Consider the following 16,428-nt stretch of genomic DNA (forward strand, 5'->3'; position numbering starts at 1 on the left):
GTGTGTGTGTGTGTGTGTGTGTGTGTGTGTGTGTGTGTGTGTGTGTGTGTGTGTGTGTGTGTGTGTGTGTGGTGTGTGTGTGTGTGTGTGTGTGGTGTGTGTGTGTGTGTGTGTGTGTGTGTGTGTGTGTGTGTGTGTGTGTGTGTGTGTGTGTGTGTGTGTGTGTGTGTGTGTGTGTGTGTGTGTGTGTGTGTGTGTGTGTGTGTGTGTGTGTGTGTGTGTGTGTGTGTGTGTGTGTGTGTGTGTGTGTGTGTGTGTGTGTGTGTGTGGTGTGTGTGTGTGTGTGTGTGTGTGTGTGTGTGTGTGTGTGTGTGTGTGTGTGTGTGTGTGTGTGTGTGTGTGTGTGTGTGTGTGTGTGTGTGTGTGTGTGTGTGTGTGTGTGTGTGTGTGTGTGTGTGTGTGTGTGTGTGTGTGTGTGTGTGTGTGTGTGTGTGTGTGTGTGTGTGTGTGTGTGTGTGTGTGTGTGTGTGTGGGTGTGTGTGTGTGTGTGTGTGTGTGTGTGTGTGTGTGTGTGTGTGTGTGTGTGTGTGTGGTGTGTGTGTGTGTGTGTGTGTGTGTGTGTGTGTGTGTGTGTGTGTGTGTGTGTGTGTGTGTGTGTGTGTGTGTGTGTGTGTGTGTGTGTGTGTGTGTGTGTGTGTGTGTGTGTGTGTGTGTGTGTGTGTGTGTGTGTGTGTGTGTGTGTGTGTGTGTGTGTGTGTGTGTGTGTGTGTGTGTGTGTGTGTGTGTGTGTGTGTGTGTGTGTGTGTGTGTGTGTGTGTGTGTGTGTGTGTGTGTGTGTGTGTGTGTGTGTGTGTGTGTGTGTGTGTGTGTGTGTGTGTGTGTGTGTGTGTGTGTGTGTGTGTGTGTGTGTGTGTGTGTGTGTGTGTGTGTGTGTGTGTGTGTGTGTGTGTGTGTGTGTGTGTGTGTGTGTGTGTGTGTGTGTGTGTGTGTGTGTGTGTGTGTGTGTGTGTGTGTGTGTGTGTGTGTGTGTGTGTGTGTGTGTGTGTGTGTGTGTGTGTGTGTGTGTGTGTGTGTGTGTGTGTGTGTGTGTGTGTGTGTGTGTGTGTGTGGTGTGTGTGTGTGTGTGTGTGTGTGTGTGTGTGTGTGTGTGTGTGTGTGTGTGTGTGTGTGTGTGTGTGTGTGTGTGGTGTGTGTGTGTGTGTGTGTGTGTGTGTGTGTGTGTGTGTGTGTGTGTGTGTGTGTGTGTGTGTGTGTGTGTGTGTGTGTGTGTGTGTGTGTGTGTGTGTGTGTGTGTGTGTGTGTGTGTGTGTGTGTGTGATACACTTGGCATCACGATCGTATTTTATAACTATGTAGCTTAAACAAATAATTTGAAATGAAAACAATTTAAAACAGGATATTTTCTATACGAGAAATAAACTAATATACATAGAAATATACAGACTAGCGACTTGCGTTGCAACTAGGGCAAATGTAAATAGGTCTAAAGTAGTGAAAAACGATTTTAAGACGATTGAACACAATGAGAGATAAAATACGTATTACTTAGAGGATGGCGGCAAAAGATTAGCCCTTTTGAAAGGATGGCGGAAGGTTAGAGTAATGAAAAGGTGTCTTAGAGCCATTATACAATGAACAACTGCATTGCAATTTTCAATGTAGAATGCATCACTTATCTTGAAGAGACAGTGTTTTAACCCCTACTCCTCTAAGAATCTTTGCCCTGACTGCACTATTGAATTTCAACATGGGCAAAATCCAGTTTTGATAGTACCTTAGTGTTTTTAAATGCTTTGTAGAATGAAGTAAATTTCATGTATATTCCAAAGGGGGAAGGGGTCAAATATGTTGTTTGACTCTTTACCTCCTACCCGTTAAGATTGGAAACTCACAGGAAGTCCATAATTCTACAATCACATCAATAGCCTATTCTAGGAACTTTCACTTTAGGCAGTGTTTGGATAGAAGACAATAACGTCGAAACAAAAAAGAAAATTCTCTAAAATTTAATTACCAGGCATTTTTTCCGAAATTTTTTATTTCAACTTAAAAAAAAACTAGGCGGATCATTTATTTTTTGTTAGATTAAACTCTTCGAAGAAAAGGAAATTCCCTGTGAAAAATGTGATTTCATGACGCAATATAATAGCATACAACGAAAGGACTAACTTCATTGGGTGTGATGTCTTCAATCACACCTTGATAACAAAAACATCTTCGACCCAATGTAATGACAGAGCTTCTTCCATGTTGTGCTATCCTTTAAATGTACCATCCAAAGGTTATGGTTCCAACCTCCTTTGTGGAGGTCGGAACTGAGATCCCTTTCTCAGTAACGCAATATTATTGAAATCAATAGTTTCAGACCTGTTCATTTCTAAGTCAGAATCATGATACCGCTTTGTTATGAGAATGAGAACTTCCTTCGAATGTAGAAACTTTTTTTTAAGTTGAAAATGTAAATAGGCACTTTTTAACCTAAAAGAATTCAAAGTAAAAGTCATAAACTGAAGTCGGTATTTGCATAAAGGTGAATCTCAACTATGAGTTATAGCAAAATTGTCGTCTTACTCTGGAACATTTAAGTGGCACAAAAAACTAGAAGATTACAAGAAATAATATACCTGAAACTTCCACAGGGAACACTAATCTTTAAAATGAATTTTCATTTTACATATTTTTCTATTTTTTTCCACTGAACTTTGAAATATATTTACCTGTTTCTGCTTTTTCTCAAAAGCCATTGTAAATTCAGATTCAAATTGGAATTTGATGAGCCTCCCCCCCCCAAAAAAAAATACCTCCTTATACTTTTTAAGAGTATGGCTACATCTTACTTTGTGGTTCACATAAATTCTCTGGTATAGACTGCCCAGATACTGTGCACTGTATTGAGTATGTCTGAGTGACCGACGCTACCGTGGGCACTGTGACTACAGAAGTTGATGTTTGAACAGTCAATAGCTTCGGAAGGAAGAATCTGCCTTCGGCTTCAGCTTTTTCATTGATGCTTGTTTGGAGAGATGGCGTCTTTTCTTCAGAGAATGGCTGCACATTATAGATAGCTTGGTGAAGAAGAGGAGAATATCGGAACTCGGATATTGCAGAAGGTTGAATGCTAAAATGATTATATGATATCATATTAAGACTTAAATTTCTATTCGCCGAAAAAGCATATAAGGCCGTATTTAATCTTTTTATGGACTATAGAAAGATTTATTAATAACTGTTGTTAAAGTGTAAAACGAACAGAAATTACTCCTATATGTTGGGTAACTGCAATGTAGTTTTTACACTAACGTTTGTTTATGCTTTATAGTAAGTCTGACTACTATCTAAAATATTCTGAAAAATAAGCGTAAATAAGCGGTGAAGGATGAATGCCTTACCGGATTGCTCTCTACTTATACATAACATCAGTTGCGTTCGGTTTAAGTTTAAATTATGCGCTTTATTAAAAAAAAATTTAAGGTCTTTTCATTTGTAGTGTTAAATTATGTCTTATCTTATGATACAATGTAATATTTATTAGCTCTAGAAGCATTTGTGGTTTAGAGGTAATAAAAAAAACACGCAAGAATGCAATAATTAAAAAAAACATGACAAGCCCTTGAATCCAAACTGAAAGCAACTGAAAATGGTCACTATGTAACATACCCACAACGTTTGATCTTCCCACCTTCTTTTTCTGCATAAAATTTATATTACTTGGTATAAAATCATCCCATTTCTCCCTTTAAAACACTTTCTTCTTCAGTTCTCATCATCCCATTTCTCCCTTTAAAAACACTTTCTTCTTCAATTCTCTCTATTCCTTACAAAAACCCAAAAATGTAATTAAATCATGAAGAATGATTTTGAAGATTAAGAGTGTTGACATTGTTACAACTTGCGAAGAGGAACGTAACTTGCTATGGGGAAGAGGGAAGAACTACCCCTCCCAGACCTCAGTTTCCCCCAGATTCCAGTTTGACCTCCCATGTTAAATTCAGTTTCTTTAAAATATTTACCAAAAGTAAGATAATCCTGCATAATCCAAACATCCACAGATACGGGCCAGTTTTCTTTAGTATGTTTCTTCCTTTATGGTACTATTTAAATTAAATAATTTTTTTCAACTTACTGTAAGAAGTAATCTTAAAACTTAAGACAAACGGAAATTATTACGTGTAGGAGGGGGCTCGCCCCTTCCTCAACACCTCACTCTTCACGCTAAAGTTTCTCGGCACTTTTAAAACGCTATTTATTGTTCTAATTAAACGACATTTGTGTTTCAGGTGGAGTTTTAAAGAATTGGGACAAAACTTAAACTGAAGCGTAAAGAGCTAGGTGTTAAGGAGGGGGCAACCCTCCTCATAAACGTAATAATTTTTGATCGTTTAAGGTTTCAATGTTGCTCCTTACTTTCAGTTGAAAAAAAACTTGTTTTTTACTTAAGTCTACCCCCTGGAAACATCCCTCTCAATGAAAAATTATCTCTCCCTACAAAATCCCTCCAGAGGAAAAATCGCCCTATTCTCCCCACCTGAGAAATGTATGCATGCCTCCCAATAACAAACAATGTACATAAACCATGGGCAAGTTCTATAACTTTGAGGTCTTTCCCCAGGGACTCTGGGGATCATGTTGTCCCCAAAGACATATTTATTGGGCGTTTCGACTGTGCTGAACAAAATAATTATTCAAAATTTTGATCAGACGATTTTTGAAAAAATGCCACGGGAGGGGGCGTATTAGCCCTCCAATTTTCGGTCACTTAAAAAGGGCACTAGAACTTTTGATTTCCGTAGAATGCAAACTCCTAAATGTCTACTTACAAATTCACTGGTCGTGGAATAATGCCATGGTAATATTCAAAAGGGTCGACTAAAAATCCGTATTGCCTCTTCTTTCTTGAACATGTGTTCAACTGCTCATCCACCTCGTAACAAGTTGGGATAACAGTTGTTGTCGTTGAAATGATAGTGGACCGACTTACTGTGATGAATGCCCTGTTCCCAAAGAATAATCTCTCTTGTGCCTCAACAGAGTAAACAATCCATAGAAACAATGTGAATATAAGCTTCATTTTTTAGTCTGAAACGGAAATAAGTTGTAATTTTTATGCTGAATAATCTCTCTTGTGCTTCAGCAGAGTAAACAATCCACAGGAAAAATGTAAATATAAGCTTCATTTTTTAGTCTGAAACGGAAATAAGCTGTAATTTTTATGATGGAAGTGATTATCCTTATTTGTGTTAAAAAAAAAAAAAATACTAAACTTATGTTTATAAAGTTCATTTACCACTCAATCTTCACACAACTTAACAAGACAATCCTACAGAGTCAACTCGATGCTGAAAATGTGAACACACCGACAGTATAGAGTGTAGGCGAAAACAAAAGACGTTTTCCGTTGTTTTTTTTTTTTTACATAAAAAACAACATATCTACCCAAAAAGGCAATAATAAATCAGAGGCTTCTCAGAACCGGCAGCTCTAAAAAAGTAGCAAAACAAAAGATTACCAATTAACTAGTTAATATAAATAAACCTGTCCAGACGAGATGTTCCAGGCCTTATGGGAGAATATGGTAAAAAAAAGTCTCAGACACAATAGAAAAATAAATCTACTGAATTCCAGCTTTGGTACGGATTTCTCATCTCTATCTGCAACCAATACACCACCTCTTCTGTTAGAGAAATTAATCTCAGAACAAATAGCCATACCAGTTATCAGTGAAGAGGACGTCAAAAATAGGCTTAAAAGCTTGATGCTCACAGGATTGCTGGACCAGACAGTCTAAGCCCGAGACTGTCAAGAAATAGCTGAATAGATTGTCGAGCAGATTTCAAAGATATTTGAGATGACCCTCACTTCCGAAATATTTCAAAATGACTGGAAGCTGGTTAATATTAAATCCATACACAACAACGGGAGAAGGTACCTTGCTAGCAATTACTGGCCGTTAAGTCTCACATCGGTTGTACGTAAATTACTTGAGGGTATCATAAATAAAGTACTGATTTCCTACACGGAAAAAAAATAAACTGCTGTGCAAAAGCCGACATTTTTTTTCGAAAAAGACGTTCAACTAATACTATAGTAACATATTTAAACCAAATGATTTTGTGACTAGACTCTTAGATATTGGTCAACCAGTGGATTTTATCTAGCTTGACGAAGCCAAAACCATTGACAAAGTTCAAAACAAACAACTAAATTTGAAATTAAAGGTATATGAAATATACGAAAATATAGTACTTTGGATAGAAAGTCTTTTTTGGTGTACGACTGTAATGGCGAGGCTATATTTTCTAAATTGCAACCAGTCAAGACTGGCATACCTCAGGGGACTATCCTGGGTCCTATATTATTCAGAATCTACAACAATGGCTAAACAACTAACTTTATAATCCTATGACGCTATATCCAGATGATTGCAAGCTCCTAGGACTCGTCCAAGACGATATAAACCAGACAAATAGACAAGAAGACTTGAACCAGCTATCAAAATGGTCATTGGATTGCTTTCTATGGTTCAATGCATTAAAATGGAAAGTCCGACATCTTGGACGTAACAATCCAAAACGCCAATGTCATTTAGTAGAACTGACTTGAACCAGTCGGTGAGGAGAAGGACCTGGGGGGTCATTGTTGACTATCAGTCAAAGTTTTATAGTCACATAATAGTCACATTTATAGTCACATTTTATAGTCAAAGTCAAGCTGCAAAAGAGAATCGAGCCCTTGGACTCATAAAAAGAAAATTCCCCATATAGCCATGCATTATAATGAAGCTATATAAGGAACTTAGCATGTCCCTAGCCTACCCCAGCTATAACATGAATTTGAAGCTAATGGAGAGTGTTCAAAGACGGGCAACAAAGCTTATCTCAACACTGCAAGACAAAATCTACAAGGAACGTCTTGCCTCACTTTAGTAGACCGTGGGGAAAGAGGACACGCAATAACAATTCATAGGTTTCTGGGAAGTGACCTTTTAAGTCATGTTTTCTCCCAACCCCCTCAATTACCACAAGAGGACAAATTATGAAACTGCAGGTCCCTTTTTGCACCAGATGAGATCACCAACATTTCTTCTTAGTCCGTTCTCTCCCACTTTGGAATAGCCTTTCCGAAGCCACCGTCTAGTCCCAAGCCCGAGAAACCTTCAAAAAAGAAAGTGACCAAAACTGGGTCAAAGCTGAGTTGACTAGACTGGAATGTTAGATCATAACCTCAAAACACAACCAGCCAAATTTTCTACGGGAGATTAAATACATCCCCTGGCTCGACATGAAATTTAAGGTAGTACATGCAACTTTTCATTTGTATCGCAACTGCACTCATACACTGGAGGACCACGAAAATGTTCCGGTTACACTCCAATACTTGTTAAACTTCAAAGCAGGATTGTAACTCCAATGGGAGGTGGGTCTTATTACTTTCCCTCCCCCAAGCAAAAACCCTAAATATGACTCTATTTCCGTCCCTTCCCTTTATGAATTGTCCGTCCCTTTTTGAATCTTCCGTCCCATGTGACCTTTTATGATAGACACATTAAGACAAATTTATAAAGGACACATGGACTTGAGCGATTTTCCAGTTTTTTCGTCCTCTTTGAGCAAAACTTGATGCCTTGTGGCACAAAAAGGCAGAAACCGCCACCTTCTTGTGGCACAACCTTGGTTTTCACAGAAATCTGGTCTTTGGTACCTTGACCATTACTCTATTAGATCTAAATTCAGGATATTAGTTTTCTGATCTGGGGACAGAAACACATCAAAAGTAAGGATAGCAGATTGTTAATGCCGGTACCCAAAGAAATCCATAAATGCGATTCCAATTTTATTTTATTTTTTTCTTATTTGGTTCCATGGAAAGGGTGAGATTTTTAAGGTATTTTTACTCGGTTAGAGCAACCACAGATACTTTATAGTACATTTCTGGCTTCTGGGAGAAGAAGAATGAGTTTGAGGTATTATAGAAAATGATTGTTGTCTGTTTTCATCCTTCAATATTATTGACTTATTCTCCTATCAAAACAGATTTTTTAGTAATGATACCCTTGGTACCCATCGGATACAAAATCATGTTATCGACATCACTGATTGATTTCCAGGAGCACCAAAATTAGCATAGAGAAGCCCAATTTTAGATACCTTTAAATATCTTGGCTACCGAGCCAAGACAATTAGCAAGTGACCGTCCTAATAAGAAAGCCACAGGTTTCTGACATGAGTACTAAGCGCCGTCTTCAGTACCGTCACCGTCAGTGATCTCAATTGTTCCAGCACTACATATTGCAATTTCCAATCAAATGAGCCGTTTATACATATTCTGCAACCCTTTGCTCGACTTGATCAGTCTTGTAAAAACCGATGTACACAAATTCTACCCATGCAAAAAAGACGATTTTCCTTGTTCTTTAAGTTGGGAGACTGTAGACCTCCAGTTTAGCGATTTCGATAATGGTAATTCCACTGGTGCATCCTTTGACCCACCTCCATTTCTGAGGTGTTTTGATCTTTTTTCAAAAACTCAGAAAACGTGTTTCCGGGATAAATTTTTATTATTAGGTTTAACCTGTATAATAGTTATAATTCCTTAATCACTTTGAGTGAGAAATTTTTTACTAGACATTTTTTTTAAACTTTCAAACTTTTGATTACTATGAGCCGCACTGCTAATTAACTTTGATTACTAGATTGCAGCTATTGACGCAACCGCAATAAACTGATGTTACCTGGGATAGTTCCAAATTTAACAGGTTAGTTGTTTCCGATTAGAATCAAGGGTGGCAAGCGTTTAACTCCTCCCGGGAAATGAAACCCCCCGGGAAATACCTACTCCGCGAAAAATACCCTTCCCCCTGCGGAAAATAACTTCCTGGAAAATACCCCCAAGGAAAATATCCTTCTCCCAGAAACTACCCTTCAGAAAATACCCCCCCCCGGAAAATGTTCTCCCCCCGTGTAAAATACCCCACTGGAAAACATCCCCTCCAGAAAATAACCCCGCAGAAAATATCCCCCTGGGGAAATTTCTGTTCTAATGAGCACACTCCGAAGTCTTTGTGACCAAGAGGTGGAAGTGTGGATCAGGACGGGGCAGTCCTCCTCCTCTACGGAATACATTCTGCTCATTAGGGGGTTTAATGTTACTCTTTACTTTCATAATAACAGTGTGGACCAGAAATATTCCCATAAATCATACGGGAGTAGCTATCAATTTCACATTTTTGATGCGTTTTTGTAGTTTCTTAAGCCCCCCCCCCAAAAAAAAAACCCATTCCCCTTGTCTCTCCTTTAGAACTAATTATGTGTTTATATGATGGTTCAATGAGAGCTGGGATGTTTCGGCTTAAAATTCACCTATTTAGGTATCTTCCTCCCTCCCTAACTACATAACAATCAGAGAACCTTATGGCCATTGTAGAATTTTCATTGCCTTTCTAGGTTTTGTAATTTGTCCATCAAATAGTTTGTGGTAACGAACCGTAAGTAAGGAGTGACATGGCGCAATAGCAACCAAAACTCTAAGAATGGCATTCTGATGTTAACAGATATATGAACAGATTTGGCTTTTTATGCTGGTTCCAAATATAGAGCTTTATTTTCCCTTATTTTAAACTTTATTTCTGATTTCCTATTTATGTGCAATGTTATGAATTATTTAAACACATTTATAAGTAATTAAAAATCAGAGAATCCTATTGTAGCCGTTCCAAGCTCCCATCCTAACAAATGTTTTTTTTTTCGAGATTGAGGTTTATGTTAGTTGATTGCTTCCCAAGGGAAAAATTGTCAAGGGGAAAATTTCCAGATGGGGGAGTTTTGGTGTTCTTGTGAAAATGTTTCCCTGGATAATTTTTTTTTGGGGGGGGGGATTTTACCGGGAAAGTTTTCAACGGAGGGAGATTTCTCAGCATGATTTACAAATAACCAGGACCTAAATAAAAAAACAACACATTTTTTAACTGAAAGTAAGGAGGAACAATAAGCTTAAAATTGATAGAAATAATTCCCTAAATGAGGATGGGTATCCCCTTGTGCAGAAAAAAACTTTTTTCTGTACTAAGTCATGCTCTTTGCGCATGACTTTTTGTCCCAATTATTGAAAATCGACTCCTGAAGCACAATAGCCGTTTACTTGGAATAAACAGCTTGTTTAAAGCGCTAAAAAAAAAAACTTTAGCGTAAATGAGTGAGTGATTGATGAGGGGAGAGTTCCCCTAATGTATGGAATGATTTCAGCTTGTTCTAAGCTTCAATGTTTCTCGCTACTTACAGCTGGAAAACCTAGCTTCTTATATATTTATATTAAAGGGGGTGGAGCTTCATTTGGGTCAATGCTACGGACTCCAAATCTGTTTGGGCTTAGTTTAATGTAGGTTGAGTGACGGAGGGACAGACTGAATTTTCTGTTTGTCTTAAAAACTAGTTAAAAATATTCTCCCTTTAAAGTTCGTTTCATTTCAGCTCGTCCCTTCCCAGGGTACTTCCATTTAACGCAAAATTTTCACCCAGCCAAACAATTGGCATCTCATCTTCGGTTGAATATATTATGGAGTTGCGGTAACCAGTTTTAAAGAAACTTGACCCGAAAAAACATATAACAGGTTTAGGTCACGTTGGAAACACTGACCCCAGAAAATAACGGGTATCGTCCAACCTTTTCTATATTTGAATAGAATGCTGTTTTCGTCTTGTTTTTTCGATGCGCGTTTTTCACGCGGCTTATGCGAATCATAAAAAAACCTGACATTCATAAATTACCCAAGAGATTATGTGCAAGGACATATAGTGAGTACATTTTTCATTTGACACACAATTGAATAATTGCACAAACTCAAATCTCCTTTCGGAAGGTCGTGCGTGGCTCTTCAGCATTTATAAAAAAACAAATTCAAAGATTTTTATTTCTCTGTATCCTTTCCAAAGAATCAATGGTATATCTTAATATTAAAAAGGGTTAATCATGTCTAAGTGGTACAATTTCTAGATTTAACGATGAATTTGCTTCATAAGCAATGTTTATTGCTTATGAGCTTCTTTTTAAAAAGGGCACGAGAAGAATTTGTTCATAAACGAAGTCTCCAAGCGGTCATTGGCTTTATAGCTAATGTTTTTCCTTAGATCCGCCCAGCTACGCGGGATGAAACTGACAAGTCCAAATAAACCATCATACCTCTCTTAAAATTAGTCTTGATGACATTTAATGATAAGAGTACTACAAAACTTCTTCACAGATACAAATACCTCAAATCAACAAGCTGATTATGTGAAAAAGTCAACGAGACTTTTGGTAATAAAGTCCTTCTTGCTTATGCTTACTTGGGTCTTTCTTATATAGCTAACCGTTTGTTGAAACGAAACAGCCCTCGTGTATTTTTAGCCCTTTACACCTGGTTCACGAAAAATATTTTTCCCTTAATATTTCGCCACTATGACTGTAGCACTCTTTAATTGTTTTTCATGCTTTCTAGACAAGCTGGTTACTATGCCAAATCTGTTTGTCCACTAGTGTGTGATCATTTTGCATTAATTGCGTTAGGCATTAAATCTTTTTTTCTTAAATTTTCTTAAATACTAAATTTGTTGCACCCTTCAACCGAAAATGTACACAAGTGCCGTGCTTTTAGGCCTAGGAACCCTTCTTAAATGGACCCTTCGCCCTTTCTTTATTCAAAAAAAAAATTTGTGGTAAAATGATAATATTTAAAACACATTAAATGCATCATCTTATAAATTAACATATCTGATCATTAGAAAGGGCCGTCAGAATAAAAACAAAGATTTTTTTCATGGGAACAGGGTAATATGCATTAAAAATGTTTCATATTTATGCTATCGGGTCTTCATAATCATTTGCCAAGCATGATCGAAGAATCTCTCTTTTCAGGTTTCTCCACCTTGCAGACGATCTGGCTTATAGCTGAAAAGTTCACTATACTTATCTAAGATAACATAATCAGGCCCAGAGGCACAATTCCAGAATCATGTTGTTTTTTTCAAGGCGAGGTATACTTAGTCTCACTATGACCTTTGCCTACTTTTTTTTACTTTGAATACCTAGTTTCATTGAACAATTAAATAAAAAAAAAGTTTTTTCACCAGAAAGTAAGGAACAACATTAAAACTTAAAACAAATCATTATTACGTATGTGAGGGGGGTTACCCCCTCCTCGATACCTCAGTCTTAACTTTAATGCTTTTATTATTTTTAAAAAGCTTCTTATTCTAATTAAACAGCGTTTCTGGAGTCGTTCTTAAAGAGTTGGGACAATAAGTCAAACTTTAGCGTAAAGAGCGAGGGATTAAGGAGAGGGCAATCCGAATAATGATGGGAAATTCGGCTACCCCTCCATGGAAAATTTCTCGATGGAAAGCTCCTCCCGTGTAAAATATCCCCTCCCAGAAAAGTTTCCAGGACAATTTTATGCTCGTCGAAAACTCCCCCCTAAAAAAAAAATTGCTTGCAGACGATTCCACCTGGAGAATTCTCCTTAGCATATTTTCATTTTAAAATTACTTTAATTTCTGATCGTTTTTCAAGTAATGCCGGATAACCCCCACCCTGTGAAAACAAAATTCTATAAATCCCCCCCGTGAAAAATAGTTCCCACGGAGAATCCCTCCCCCTACACCAAAAAATCCTCCAGAAAATTCCTACCCCGCTAAACATTTCCCCTGAACATCTCCAAGTGTTAAATTGAGTCGGCAGAGAAAAAGTAAGACGAATAAAAATAATCGTATAGGAATTCTGGAAAATTCCTCCAGTATAAAATTTCCCCTGGAAAGTTACCTCCCCGCCCGAAACTTCCCTTCATACGCAAATTCGCTATGAGGCAGGGGGCAAGTCCCCCCAGACCGCAATCCCCCAAACATGATGTGTCCCCTTATCAGATAAAATTTAGCGTCTTAAAACTTATTTGGTGTCATAAAACTTCTCATTTTCGATTTACTTGGAAAAATTGGCTCCAACTTCCCCATTCCCCAGGATTCTGACGCAATTACTCCCCTGTACCTGAAGCCAACACAGCTCACACGCTCTTCCTTCGTCCCAATCTATTCAAAGCCTCCCTCTTTACACCTTCCCAAGAAAACCCATTCCCTTTAAACCTTTCCTTGCGACGTCATCCCATCCCATTTAGGGACGACCTGCTTTTCGTTGGGCGCTAGGCGGTTGATCAACAAGGACGATCTTTAGTAATATGTCATCCTTACAACACAGATCGTGTCCTATCCTTTTCAACCTCTCTAATCATAGCCCTGAAAAGTGGGATTGAACCACTTTTTTCTTACAGCTTACTGTCTGAGATACCGTCAGTCAGTCGCATACCCAAACAATCCCTAGGCAACTTCTTTGAAAAACATCTAGCAAATCCTCCTCTATTTTTTGAAGTGCCGACGCTTAAGAACCATACTTGACTACTGCCATCACTGTAGCTTCCAGTATTCTAATCTTGGTTTGCAGACTTATCTCTCTATTCTTCCAAACATTTTTAAACTGTGAAAAAAGACCCCAAGCTTTTTGTCTGGTCTACTTTTAACATTTTCACCACACCCATCGTCTTTACTAATAATACTAGCTAGGTAAGTCAAGCTGTTCACATGATCGATCTTCTCATTTCCCAACCTCACCTCTTCACCTTCACTTATTCCAAATCTTAGTGACTTAGTCTTTTTGACATTAATTTTCAAACCTTTTCTTGCGCAATGAACTAGCAAAACCTCTAAAAATTCATTCATTTTCCTAACATTTTCAACTAGGTTGCTTAAATCATCAGCATAATCTATATCTAGGAGAGTTTTACTTCCGCAATGGATTCCGTATTCTCCTATTACCCCTGTTGTGCTCCTCAGGAGTCTATCCAGAGCCGGATTTAAAGATTTGACGCTTCTAGGCCCAAGCGTTTTTGCCACTCCAGTTCTGTGAGATTTTCGTGGAAATCCCGGAAAATTCGGGGATAGTGGAAGCACTGAGCAGAACGCAACTGATCAGCCAAAAGTAATGAAAGACAGAGGGGATAACAAACTCTCAGCTGCCATTCTTGGGAGACATTTGACAGGTGATAAGTGGCCACTTAATCCCTGCGTTGTTTTAAAACTACTTTTCTGTGAACACGCAGCGCCGCGGTGGAGTGCATCTGACACTTTGACAATTTATTACGCCCCCTGGCATTGCGCGCCTCCAGGCCCGGGCCTTTGGGCCTATTGGTAAATCCAGGCTTCAGTCAATCAATATGTTCCATATAATGGGGAAAAGACGCAACCTTGCTTAACTCTTGATTTAGTAAGCAACCAACACCTAACCTAATTTTCTATCACACTAATGTATTCATCTACAAACAAAGATAGGACCTTCACTAAAGCTCTTCTATCTGCTGAATCGTAATTCTCCTACAGAACTGAGGACTAAAGGGGTTTGATGACTCAGGCACTTCTCAGTTATTTATATAAGACTGAAAATTTGGTCGACACATCCTCTTCCCTTCCTAAAACCGAACTGTTCTTCTCTTAAAACTTTATCTACAGCATCTCCAAGTCTAAGAGGTATAATCGTACTAAGGAATTTACTTCCTATAGAAACCAAGCCAGTCCCTCTTTTATCAAAAAGTTCGTGGTAACGAACTGTTTGATAAAGGAGTGACTCGGCTTAATAGTAACCGAGACTCTAAAAAACAGAATTTTGATATCAATATATATATATATATATATATATATATATATATATATATATATATATATATATATATATATATATATATATATATACATATATATATATATATATATATATATATATATATATATATATATATATATATATATATATATATATATATATATATATATATATATATATATATATATATATCTATATATATAAAAATAAGTTGTCTGTCTGTCTGTCTGTGGATGGATCAGGTGACGTCACCTGAAAAAACTGGATCAGGTGACGTCAAAACTGAAAAAACTAAAAAAGGCAAAAACTACAAAAAAAACTAAAACTAATAAAAAAAATAAAAAAGCTAAAAAACTAAAAAAAATAAAAAAAGGCAAAAACTACAAAAAAAACTAAAAACTAATAAAAAAGCTAAAAAACTAAAAAAACTAAAAAAAGGCAAAAACTACAAAAAAAACTAAAAACTAATAAAAAAAATAAAAAAGCAAAAAAACTAAAAAAACTAAAAAAACTAAAAAAAAGGTAAAAAACGAAAAAAACTAAAAACTAAAAAAAAATAAAAAAAAAGGAAAAAACTGAAAAATAAGCTAAAATAAAGGTAAAAACCAATAAAAAACTAAAAAAAAACTGAAAAAACTAAAAAAAGGCAAAAACTACAAAAAAAAACTAAAAACTAATAAAAAAAGTAAAAAAGCTAAAAAACTAAAAAATCTAAAAAAACTAAAAAAAGGTAAAAAACTAAAAAAAATTAAAAAAAAAAAAACTAAAAAAAGGAAAAAACTGAAAAATAAGCTAAAATAAAGGTAAAAACCAATAAAAAACTAAAAAGAAAAAAAGGAAAAAACTAAAAAAAATTTTCATCTAAAAAACTAAAAAAAACTAAAAAAGGTAAAAACTAAAAGAACTAAAAAAGAAAAAAATAAATGACGAAACTCAAAGAGAAAGCGACCAGGACAAAAGGAATGTTCGATTAGCAATCAACAAAGCACCGGGACACAGGGAGTATAAATGACGTAAAAACTAATAAAAAAGCTAAAAAACTAAAAAAACTAAAAAAAGGCAAAAACTACAAAAAAAACTAAAAACTAATAAAAAAAATAAAAAAGCTAAAAAACTAAAAAAACTAAAAAAACTAAAAAAAGGTAAAAAACTAAAAAAACTAAAAACTAAAAAAAACTAAAAAAAAGGAAAAAACTGAAAAATAAGCTAAAATAAAGGTAAAAACCATTAAAAAACTAAAAAAAAACTGAAAAAACTAAAAAAAGGCAAAAACTACAAAAAAACTAAAAACTAATAAAAAAAGTAAAAAAGCTAAAAAACTAAAAAAACTAAAAAAACTAAAAAAACTAAAAAAAGGTAAAAAACTAAAAAAAATAAAAAATAAAAAAAAAATAAAAAAAAAGGAAAAAACTGAAAAATAAGCTAACATAAAGGTAAAAACCAATAAAAAACTAAAAAGAAAAAAAGGAAAAAACTAAAAAAAATTTTCATCTAAAAAACTAAAAAAAACTAAAAAAGGTAAAAACTAAAAGAACTAAAAAAGAAAAAAATAAATGACGACACTCAAAGAGAAAGCGACCAGGACAAAAGGAATGTTCGATTAGCAATCAACAAAGCACCGGGACACAGGGAGTATAAATGACGACCAGGACATAAGTAAAAAAAAAAATTAACAAAACTAAAAAGAAGTTAAAAACTACAAAAAAACTAAAAAGAAAAAAAAACTAAAAACTAATAAAAAAACTAAAAAATCTAAAAATCTAAATAAACTAAAAAAGAAAAAAAAAGGAAAAAAATAAAGGAGAAAAACAAAAC

At 36.0% G+C, this 16,428-nt stretch overlaps 1 protein-coding gene and 1 long non-coding RNA gene across 3 annotated transcripts in view; one reads left to right on the forward strand and one right to left on the reverse strand.

Annotated features, from left to right (window-relative positions):
• The window catches only part of LOC136028217 (uncharacterized), a 39,398-nt gene that overhangs the window by 15,047 nt on the left and 7,923 nt on the right, over positions 1 to 16,428 (reverse strand). For both annotated transcript variants that reach the window (XM_065705932.1, XM_065705934.1), the window contains exons 2-3: positions 4,758 to 5,016; positions 2,778 to 3,058 (exon numbers count right to left, since the gene is read on the reverse strand). In XM_065705932.1, coding sequence (XP_065562004.1) covers positions 2,778 to 3,058; positions 4,758 to 5,008 — 532 coding nt within the window. In that variant the 5' untranslated portion in view covers positions 5,009 to 5,016. The remainder of the gene's footprint in view (positions 1 to 2,777; positions 3,059 to 4,757; positions 5,017 to 16,428) is intronic.
• Positions 9,700 to 14,660, forward strand: LOC136028214 (uncharacterized). Its single transcript, XR_010617772.1, has 2 exons — positions 9,700 to 11,229; positions 11,827 to 14,660. It is a non-coding gene; the product is annotated as an uncharacterized LOC136028214 (long non-coding RNA).

The sequence above is a fragment of the Artemia franciscana genome, chromosome 6 (genome assembly GCF_032884065.1).
Source record: "Artemia franciscana chromosome 6, ASM3288406v1, whole genome shotgun sequence".
In the NCBI taxonomy this organism is placed as follows: domain Eukaryota; kingdom Metazoa; phylum Arthropoda; class Branchiopoda; order Anostraca; family Artemiidae; genus Artemia; species Artemia franciscana.